At 56.2% G+C, this 9,166-nt stretch overlaps 7 protein-coding genes across 7 annotated transcripts in view; 4 read left to right on the top strand and 3 right to left on the bottom strand.

The window, feature by feature from the left end:
• The window catches only part of K452DRAFT_291267 (uncharacterized protein), a 636-nt gene extending 132 nt beyond the window's left edge, over positions 1-504 (top strand). The window contains exon 2 of the mRNA XM_033541144.1: positions 1-504. Within this exon, the coding sequence (XP_033393644.1) occupies positions 204-395 (192 nt within the window). The 5' untranslated portion in view covers positions 1-203 and the 3' untranslated portion in view covers positions 396-504.
• A 326-nt stretch (positions 505-830) lies between these two features.
• On the bottom strand, positions 831-2,273 carry K452DRAFT_291266 (uncharacterized protein). Its single transcript, XM_033541143.1, has 2 exons — positions 2,124-2,273; positions 831-2,074 (listed from the first exon to the last, which is right to left on the bottom strand). The coding sequence occupies exons 1-2, from the start codon at positions 2,141-2,143 to the stop codon at positions 1,039-1,041; spliced, it is 1,056 nt and encodes a 351-aa protein (XP_033393643.1). The 5' UTR covers positions 2,144-2,273; the 3' UTR covers positions 831-1,038.
• A 336-nt stretch (positions 2,274-2,609) lies between these two features.
• On the top strand, positions 2,610-3,358 carry K452DRAFT_97129 (uncharacterized protein). Its single transcript, XM_033547375.1, has one exon. It carries the CDS (start codon positions 2,702-2,704, stop codon positions 3,104-3,106), a length of 405 nt encoding a protein of 134 aa, XP_033393642.1. The 5' UTR covers positions 2,610-2,701; the 3' UTR covers positions 3,107-3,358.
• Positions 3,359-3,578: 220 nt separating this feature from the next.
• Positions 3,579-4,579, top strand: K452DRAFT_278036 (uncharacterized protein). The gene is made up of 2 exons (XM_033539351.1): positions 3,579-3,633; positions 3,690-4,579. Exon 2 carries the CDS (start codon positions 3,742-3,744, stop codon positions 4,501-4,503), a length of 762 nt encoding a protein of 253 aa, XP_033393641.1. The 5' UTR covers positions 3,579-3,633; positions 3,690-3,741; the 3' UTR covers positions 4,504-4,579.
• A 50-nt stretch (positions 4,580-4,629) lies between these two features.
• K452DRAFT_97025 (uncharacterized protein) lies at positions 4,630-5,232 on the bottom strand. The gene has a single exon (XM_033547373.1). The coding sequence runs from the start codon at positions 5,116-5,118 to the stop codon at positions 4,756-4,758; it is 363 nt and encodes a 120-aa protein (XP_033393640.1). The 5' UTR covers positions 5,119-5,232; the 3' UTR covers positions 4,630-4,755.
• Positions 5,201-6,070, top strand: K452DRAFT_278032 (uncharacterized protein). Its single transcript, XM_033539350.1, has 3 exons — positions 5,201-5,578; positions 5,641-5,823; positions 5,892-6,070. Exons 1-3 carry the CDS (start codon positions 5,347-5,349, stop codon positions 5,894-5,896), a joined length of 420 nt encoding a protein of 139 aa, XP_033393639.1. The 5' UTR covers positions 5,201-5,346; the 3' UTR covers positions 5,897-6,070.
• Positions 6,071-7,633: 1,563 nt separating this feature from the next.
• On the bottom strand, positions 7,634-8,597 carry K452DRAFT_361657 (uncharacterized protein; the record flags this gene model as incomplete). Its single annotated transcript, XM_033546442.1, has 2 exons — positions 7,634-8,391; positions 8,456-8,597. 2 exons carry the CDS (start codon positions 8,592-8,594, stop codon positions 7,634-7,636), a joined length of 897 nt encoding a protein of 298 aa, XP_033393638.1.
• Between the last annotated feature and the right edge of the window lie 569 nt (positions 8,598-9,166).

The following is a 9,166-nucleotide window of genomic DNA, read 5'->3' as shown; positions in this document are numbered from 1 at the left end:
TTTGCCTTTGGTTTTGTCGCTTATCCTTGGGAGAGGAAAAAAAAAAAAAGAAATGTTTGTTCCTTCGGGTGGGTTTTGTTTGCGGATGGAGATGGGTTTGGGAGTGCGTATGCGGTACGTAGGAGTAGCTATCGTGATGGTACGGGCTTTGTATATGGTATAGAACGTTGGATGGAAAGAAGCTAAGCTAGGTAGATCTTTTGATGGGGAAATTAACCCCGGTCTCTTTCCTGTTATGCTGTTTTTGGTATCTTTCCTCGCTGCTGTGGGTGGTGGTGATGGGCTGGGGGGGGGGTGTTTTTCCTAGTTCTTATTGGTTTCTGGACATAGGTTTTCGTCCTGGCGGAGATTTTTCTTGGTGCGAAGTGGGTAGTTCGTGGTTAGTGGAGGGGTAAGGTGATGATATGCGTGCGATGTGCGGAGGGCTTTAACATATCTACTAGAAGGAGAAGAGCCATCGTGTTTAAATCACGGCAGTATTCTTGTTGTACTATCTCTCCCGCATCTTCCCAAGTCTAGCAGCGCTATCTTGCGGCGTCGTATAAATTATCACAAGTCATGGCCCATGGGTCTCCTCTGGCTGACTTGAGGCTGGATTGTTGCGGCGGCAACGGTGTATAGGCGTGAGCGTTCTTGTATTAGAGAGGGCATATTTGTGTTGGAGGTGCTGTTTATCGTACTGTGTTGAGGGATTCGGACTTAGTACCAAGTTCGTGGGAGCTACGAAGCAATGTCGGTATTTTTGTTTAGGTTTTTCGGGTTTTTGGATCACCGTACAGAAAAAGCAACATTGAAGATCAAAAGACAAAGGGTGATTATTACCATTTAAAGGCATGGTGTTGCTCGTGCTAGGATATCTATTGCTTCCTAGGCGACTGCAGGGTTGGTTGATCGTAGGAGTACTCTGGTTCTCACCAACCGCCGTAAGACAGAAAACGTCAAATGCGTGACAAAACCCCCCTGTAAGCTCCATTCCAACCAGCGCGAACTACAAGATAATAGTAAAAAAGTCCATCACAGAACCAAACCCCCCAAGACTTAATCCGACCAACTACTTAAACTAGAACCACTATCACTAGCAACATCGGACTGATCCGCCGAATCAGTATCGCCAGCAGCACCTTCCGACACAAACGCCTCCATCTGTTGCACGTACATCGTCTTGTCTGCTTCCGTCAAGCGATACTTGTGTTGCCAGTCCTCGCCCCTTTGGACAGATCTAGGGACATTGGAATCGTCGACAGAGGCTCGGACCCTCTTGCCTTGAACAGCGCGGAAACATGCAAGGCTTGAGAAATTCTCAAAGACCATGTTGTCGTTGATTCCTGATTTGTTGCCTGTCCATAAGTCGTCCTTGATAGCACGACATAACATATAACTGGGTTCAGGCCTGCGAGATTTGTGGTAGGATATAAACCAGTCTGGAGTGCTGAGGATCATGTTCACCAGGTGAAGGGTCTTCAGTCCAACAAGTTTATTGACCGAACTTATTTTGCGTTTGCGCCAAGGCATATGAGGCACATGGAGCAAGTCCTTCAGCATCTGCCTTTGAGGCTCACCAACCAAAAAACGGGAAAGAGAATGATCGTGGGCATCGAAAGTCAAATAGTGCACGACGGTGAGGTGCCAGATAGCGGATATTTGTGACGTAGTGCGGCTTTCCAGGAAAGTGTTCAGCACGTCGATATGAGAAAAGATGAAGACGTTATGACTGTATGGAATGAGTTTGGCTTCGTTGTAGATCTGTTTGCAGGTGCGGAGAAGACTGAGTCCCAGGCTCCGGATGTCATCTGCCCTGTGGGCTTTATTGGCGTTGTCCCAGCCACAACAAGGGGCTGAAAGCGACAAGTGTGCGTCTACGTCGACCCAGCCAGATTTGTTCTCTGTCGGACTCTTGATGCAGATATGATTTCTCGGATCCGAAATGAACCAACCCTCCACGTGCAAGCTGCGGAATTCAAGCGCGTGTTTGTAGATGAGTACGCGCAGCTCGGCTGGAAGGTCGAGGAACCGGAAAGTGGACTTCGGTTTAGCGCGGACGCTCAAGAAAGTGGGCTCCGGTTTGGCGCGAAGGCTACATTCGATAAGTCCGATGCCTGCTCCCTAGTGGAATCGATGTTTACCAGTTTTCAGGGTTTTCCATCATTTACATGAGCTCTTTCTTCTTCGGTCGCGTCCTACCCGAGACATCGTCATCCTCAAGGGTACTTGGGATTGTTGGTTGAGTCGGCATCTTGTTCATTGCAGATATGTGGAAGTGTCTCTGATGGGTGGGAAAACTGCGAATTTATAAGCTGAAAAACGAGCATCTGTGCAGCTCGTAGAGTGTATGGCGGCATGAGTTTGGTGATTCCCCGGGTTTGTCCTTGGAAACTCTTCTGTTGAACAGTCACGAGGATACTCAAAAACCGGAAGAAACTTCTCATGACTTCAATGCCAGACACATGGTAAGATGCCCAAAGTTGCCAGAAGAGCCATGGTAACATTCCCGGTTTTAGGGAGTTCCGGAAGGCCATGGTTCCGTCGCCTTTTCATGCCTATACGTGCAAGATCAAAACCTATGCCGCAATTAGTCAAGCTGCGGTGGAGATTCGATCTGACTGTATAATTGCTCATACAAGCCAGAAAGTCCTGGAAGCCTTTGGACCATTATCCACAGACTAAACATTCTCCGAACACCCAGACATCAGTGGTGAGAGTGATGCCCCACAAGCACCAGGCCGCAAACCTATATCTCATGGTATCGTCAGCTCAGGCAAAAGCAACCCAGTCTCGTCAAGAGCCTGCACACTTCAATTCAAGGTCGGTCATCCACCTACTTCCCCACTACAAACCTCCTTGTCCGCTACGGTCAAGGCGTACCTCGCAAGAGGTATCAAAAGCCAAGAAAGTATCGCTGTCTTCAACCGTGACAAGACCGCCTGATTCGGCACCGCTTGAGCGGATTGGACTTGGTGAAAGATTCAACCAAGACCATTGGCCGAGAAAATATGGCGACATGAAAAGTACCTACCTGGCTTCCGACAAGGGGATGGCGTTAGCTAGCGAGTGGAGTTTTGTCCTGGAAGAACTCCGTAGCTGCTGTACACAAGCAGAAGATATTTGATCCAAGAAGCACGTTGCTCTGACAGTGGATCATGAGACCGCAAGCTGGGGCACGCATGAGGAGCTGCAGTCGTAGAACTCCGCAGCTGCTATACACAAGCGTAAGATGCTTGATCCAGGAAGCCTGTTGTTCTGACAGTAGGTACATCAATATTCACGCCTCAACAGCAGTCTCGTGAGCTGCAGTCGTGGAACACATCACGTGATTTTTGTTGGGACGAACTCGGAACACCGGATGACATGCCAGCAAGACGCAAAGGGCCCAGAAAAGCCCAGAAAGGCGCGGAACGAGCTGGAAGAGACTGGAATCCGACAAAAACCAGCACAGGATGACAGGTATCGCACGCCACGCGTTCTCGGCCGCACCTCACGTGACTCGGCGCTGATTTCGCGATCTACTCCGAGCAGCAGTCATCAACCGTAGGGCGCGCTGGTGCATGCGTCATTGCTCTCAAGCGTCGTCTCACCGAGCGCACGAGATGCCGCTCGATCAGCCTGCGACTCCCTTTGTCATTGCCGCGGCAGCAAGTAGGTGCCCAGAACCCACGATGTCGGTCTCTTTGTGCTCACACAGCGTTGCCCAGCGAGAGCGACCGCTTCAGCCCGACTGTCGACATCATTCGGCCCGCAGAAGCCATGAGAGCGAGCGACGGCACCGCAGCGACCCTCAAGGTCAACGCTCCGCCATCGAGCGTCGCCATTGTCCCTGCCCGCACGCCCGACGCCATCGCCAGCACCCGCTCGCTCTTTCTGGAGTATACGGCGTGGCTGAACATAGACCTGTCGTTTCAATCGTTCGAAGACGAGCTCGCGGGCTTGCCTGGCAAGTACTCGCCGGAGAAGGGAGGGGAGATACTGCTGGCGGTGTTGGAACGAGGAACACAGCAGAGGACGACGGTCCGCGAGAGCCCGTCGACTACTAGCGTTGATGGTGCGTCGGCCGGTCTCGGTGGCTCATCGAGCGGCTCGTACCGGGTCTGCTCCTCTGGCCCAGCGGCGCCAATGGGTGCTGGAGATGGCAACGACGAACCCCTCGACGTCGAGACTGTCGGCTGTATTGCTCTCCGCGACATCACGCCCGCTTCGAGCACCAGCGTCTCTCACAGACGCATCGCCGAGGTCAAGAGGCTGTATGTGCGGCCGGCAGGTCGAGGGTCGGGGGTCGGGAAGAAGCTGGTCAAGGGGATACTGGACACGGCGAGACAGCTGGGCTATGCTGAGGTGTTGCTTGACACGCTGCCAAACATGGAGGGAGCCATCAAGCTGTACACGCAGAGCGGGTTCGTGGAGACGCAGAAGTATTACGATACGACGCTGGAGGAGACCATCTTCATGCGATGCGTGCTGGAAGAGGAGCTGAGCGACGCGACGGGTGCCGATGGTGGTGGGCGGCAGTAGGAGAGACGCGAGAATACGAGAGAGAACAAGAGACGTGGCATAGTTGATGAAACGCGTTTCGTCATGTCGCGACGCCACCCGGGCTGCGGCTTGCGGACTGGCTGTGCAGCTGCCTCAGCACCGGTCAGACCAGAAGGAGGGGCAAGTCCAGAGGGTCTAGGGCCCAGGCGGGGCAAGCGCGCAAGCTCATGTGGGTCGCTGCCCCTCACCACCACCCCACCACAGCTTGCCGCCCTGCCTGGAATGGCCCCCTCACGCCAGCTCGCCCGCGAATTCCGGAAGGCTGAGCTGCGAATCCGCCCTTTTCGAGATTGCCATCGTCGCCCCGCGGTGGGAACCGTAGTCGTATCCTTCGTCGCACGCCTCCTTCTGCCAGCCCGTGATCCTTCCCGCCCGTCCTTCGCACACCGCTTTTGCCGCCGTCGACCGCGCGACAGGCTTGGCGCCTGGTGCCGGGAGCCGTGAAGGAGGGGTGAGAGAGATGTCAGAGGCGCCGGCTGGCGGCCAATCACGCCAATAATCGCCGTCGACTGCCCACGAGCTCTCACAAGCTCCCCAACCCCCACAAGCGCAAGCCCGCCTCAGAAAAGCGGGTCGGAGGGCCCTCTTCGGCATCGATCTGGGCAGCCCACGTTCTCCAAATAGATTGGACCAGCGCAGTCGGGCGCCCAAGCTCCAGACGCAGCTCAGGGGCTGCCAGCAACCGTGATGTCCTGTTGCGTCGGCCACTCAGACTGGCGAATGGCGTCAGCGGAGCAGGCAAGCAGGACCCTGAAGCCCGCTCCTTCCAAGCTACGTCGTTGGCCTACGCACCCGTGACGTCCCCTCGCCCGCCTATTTAAGATGCGGAGCACCACCGCTGCCGTCGCTTCTTCCCCAGTCCAACTCCTGCTTCTACTTCACTCTCCATCCAAACAACTCCCCCATCCCACACCATCCACAATGTCTTTCCACCTTTCCGGCGAGGATATCCGCATCGAGGACAACCACATCCTCCGTGCCCGTCTCCGCAACGTCAACGGCGACCTCGTCGACGCCGAGATTGACCTCGACCACTGCCTTGGCAACGCCGACGGTATGCTTTCCTCTCGTCTCACCCCTCGCTCCCGACGACGCATGCTAATGACCCCTTGACAGGCATGATCCAGTGGGACAACCGCGACTTCTCCCAGTCCTGCCAGAACGTCCACTACGCCATCGAGGGTGGCGGAGCTGTCCCCGTCCTCCGCTGCGAGCTCCGCACCGAGGAGGGCAACTGGGAGGCCCGCGACGTCAACCTTGCCGAGCGCATTGAGAACCAGGACGGCCGCTTCGTCTTCAGTACGTTGTCCCTCTCATCCCATTGACGTCCCTCCATCAGACCAGACGGCTAACCCTCTCGCTCACAGCCTAAACGATGTCACGAACATGACGCCCCGGCGTCGCCGAAGCCCCTGACCCACCGGACGGATACCTGAGAATGGATGCTGGATGGACATGTGGACAGGATGGCATGGCATCGGAGCCAAGATGCTGTCAGTATATTAGCGACTTGATGGCTAGCTCTTGAATTCAATCGATTGAAAGCGACATGGCGTCTTCATTCACACTGTGACTGTTTCCATTGATGCGGCACCCCGAGGCGGACGTCCGCTGGCTGCTGGCTTCAGGCTTGTGGCTGGGCGGCGATCTTCAGGGTCTCTGCTGCGGCGCCGTGCCCCTCCCCCATTGCGGCTTGTGATGCTCAGCCACTGCAATTGTGGCTGCACTTCGACGCGACAAGCGTGCAAGCTCATCCGTAACACTCGAGCGACAAGACTGTCAAGCACAACAATTGACCGACAAGGACGTGTATCTAGGCAAGTAGACAGTAGACGCGCAGATTTTGCCCAGCGCCGACCATCGGCGTGAGCGTAGGCGTGAACGTGTCGAAGGACAGCTTGACATAGGGCTGTAGACGCGCCCAAGTCACGGATCTGCACTCCACATCACACGGGGCGGCCGATAACACAAGTACAGAGTAGACAGATCACAAGTAGGCTGGACACAAGTAGGACAGCACGGGCGAGCGAGCGGCTTCACATGGTATGGTAGGGAGTGTGTGCGCTGCTGTGTAGACGCGGATGTGGATGTGGAAGGAAGTCGATGCAGACGCCGATGCGGGGCAGCCGCCGCTGCCTGGAGCCTGCTGCCTCCTGGCGCCTGGCGGGCGTCGCGCCCTCTCGCGCCTCACACCCAGTAGCCCACCCCCAGCCCCGGCTCAAGCTCGCACAAGCTCGCGCAACCCTCGCGCCCGGGCAAACGACGAACCTGGCCGCGCGATGTTTGACGATAGAATCTCGGCTGGGAGTACGCTAGCGCAAACGGGTAAGCCGCGCTGCTGTCAGCGAGCGCGCAACGTTGGACGTCTGGCTGGGCTTGGAGGGGGCGGGGGGTGGGGTGTGCGCTTTCGTTTGCGTTTGGGAGGTCGTGCTTGTGCTAAGGTGCGGCTGTGCGGCTGGGGGAGGGGAGGGGGAGAGAGAGTGTAGTGCGTGATGGGGGAATTTTTGTTTTTCTTGGGAGAAGTTGGGGGAGAGGGTTTGGGGGGTGGGGAGTCTGATTCTGGGGAGCTTGAGGGATGGGCGTTGTGCTGTTAGTGGTGGTTGCGTTGCGTTGCGGCGTGAGATTGGGTGCGCGGTGACGTCACGTGCGTGGTGTGCACAGAGGCGGGCTTGGAGGGCCGGTGCATTCTCAATCGCGCATTGCAGGGGACATTGATGCGCAGGATTCAATGTAGGAGGAACGACATCGCTCAAGGTGAGGTAGTGCACGTGATAGAATGGTATTACATGGTGTCTAATCCGTAGCCTGCCACCGCAACCAGGCTGGTTTCTATCATGGCTTCAAGCCGCTAGTATGTGCGTCATCAAGGAATCTAATGTACAGAATGTCGTCTCTCGATCTCAAATCTTGGGCTCATCTTGCATCTCCTCCGCTCTTCGTGATCCAAAGTCAGACATCCGTAAGCTCGCATCAAGCAGATCACGTCTCCTCCGCCCTTCAATGATCCAAACCCATGAAATGATGAAACCCTCATGCTCGCGTCAAGCAGAGCACAGCTGAATGTTCAGACTGCCCAAGGGTGGTGTCTCCGTCAAGCAGTCGGCCGCATCTATAAGTAGTGGACAACAGTGTCGGCCTCCGGGAGGACCCAGCCGGCCCGGGCCCAGATCACCTCACGGACGTCGTTGACCAGCATTCCGTCGGCTCCGATGGAACGGCCTAAACCGTCCTTGTTATGTTGGAACTGCAGGACCATGGTCTGGATAGCCGGCTTGTTCATGTTGTCAATCAGGACGCCGACCCAGTCTGAGACTTTGCTCGCGTAGTGCTCTTTGAACTTGCGCTCCAGCTTCGGAGACTCCATGAGCCAGGCTGTGTTCCAGCATTCAGTATCGTTGGGGAAGGCCCTGAGTATCTCGTAAATGCGGCGGAACATGAAGCCGGGCACGCCGGGCGGCAACGCTGGTCCAGGGAGCTCGGTGTCCAGAAACTTGGCTTGCTGAGCAAGAGTCAAGAGCTCCTCAGACAAGAGGCCTTCGCGCGTAGGGATAAGAAGGGTGACATTGCGAAGGTGCGCGAAAAGTTGCACACTGAGCCGGAGGAATGAACAGGCGAGCGGCGACAAAGGGTGATAGTCGGCGCCAGCCGCAGACAAGAAGTTGACGGTGAGGTAGATACCGTCGGCGACAGGGATGACCGTGACGTGGAACGTCTCCAGGATGAAGACGATGACCATGTTGAAGAGGGCGGGATCGTAGAAAACAGGCTCAAGGGCCGTCAAACTGCATCCGAGGTAGCAGATGAGGAGCGCCGCCTCAAAGACGGGAAGCTGCGCAAAGCGGATAATGGCGTTGGTGGCAGCCATTGCTAGAGATTGTTAGCTACCGTGCGAGGGCAGCGGATGAAGCGATTCAAAGGCGGAGAGGCGTACCTTTGTGTGGTGGAGAGATTGGTTTGGAGCTTTTGAGAGGTTGTCGTGGGATGAACGCTGGATGAAGTCGCAGGCTTGAAGGTTGTTCGAGGAAGCCCCTGGCACGGCAAGCAAAACCAAATTTAAAGACGGTGGGCATCTTCAGTCCGCGCGCTCCGGCCTCTGCTCGTGGTAGTGAATGAATGCACCCGCTCTTGCCATCCCCGGGCGGGCGCGTTCTAATCGGCTTTGGTGACTCTCGTCGCATAAAGCTCTTAAAAGCTACACATTAGCTTCAAAAGGCAAAGTGGGACCTGTAGATCCCTGGGGTAGGGCCTGCGGATTGACCCCTGGTGATTGGATGGTTAGCATCGTGAAAGCGCCGCCTAGGAGGAGTGTCTCAGCGAAGGGCGCTTTCGCCGCGACGGGCTGCCCCAACCCCCTTGCCCCTGAGCCCAATGCCGTGTCAAGACCATCCATTGACGCGTATAACCTCAATAACCCTCGACTTAAGGGTCTACCGGTGGTTGTAGACGTTGTGCAGGCTCTGCGGGAGTGGCTGAGATAGCGTTGGGTCGTGGCTTTGGGCGGAACGCGGGGTTGGCGATCAGGCCCGCCCCTGGCGCAGATCAGCGCGGCACGCGTCTGGCATCGCCTACGTCAGTAGCTCGTCCCTTGGTGCTCCTCGTAGGCGCCCCTCTGTCGTGCTGCTCCGTCTGAACGAGGTGCTGG

Source organism: Aplosporella prunicola (genome assembly GCF_010093885.1).
Source record: "Aplosporella prunicola CBS 121167 unplaced genomic scaffold K452scaffold_26, whole genome shotgun sequence".
Taxonomy (NCBI): domain Eukaryota; kingdom Fungi; phylum Ascomycota; class Dothideomycetes; order Botryosphaeriales; family Aplosporellaceae; genus Aplosporella; species Aplosporella prunicola.
Note: the sequence above shows the minus strand (reverse complement) of the source record. Positions and strands in the feature narration are given on the sequence as shown.

What these genes read in the sequence shown, in the direction of transcription:
- K452DRAFT_291266 (XM_033541143.1), bottom strand. Translation starts at nt 2,143, where the DNA reads ATGGAAAACCCTGAAAACTG. An exon ending in ATGGAAAACCCTGAAAACTG is followed by an intron (nt 2,075 to 2,123) that starts GTAAACATCGAT and finishes TATCGAATGTAG; the next exon opens with CCTTCGCGCCAAACCGGAGC.
- K452DRAFT_97129 (XM_033547375.1), top strand. Translation starts at nt 2,702, where the DNA reads ATGCCCCACAAGCACCAGGCCGCAAACCTATATCTCATGGTATCGTCA.
- K452DRAFT_278036 (XM_033539351.1), top strand. Translation starts at nt 3,742, where the DNA reads ATGAGAGCGAGCGACGGCACCGCAGCGACCCTCAAGGTCAACGCTCCG.
- K452DRAFT_97025 (XM_033547373.1), bottom strand. Translation starts at nt 5,118, where the DNA reads ATGCCGAAGAGGGCCCTCCGACCCGCTTTTCTGAGGCGGGCTTGCGCT.
- K452DRAFT_278032 (XM_033539350.1), top strand. Translation starts at nt 5,347, where the DNA reads ATGCGGAGCACCACCGCTGCCGTCGCTTCTTCCCCAGTCCAACTCCTG. An exon ending in CTGCCTTGGCAACGCCGACG is followed by an intron (nt 5,579 to 5,640) that starts GTATGCTTTCCT and finishes ACCCCTTGACAG; the next exon opens with GCATGATCCAGTGGGACAAC.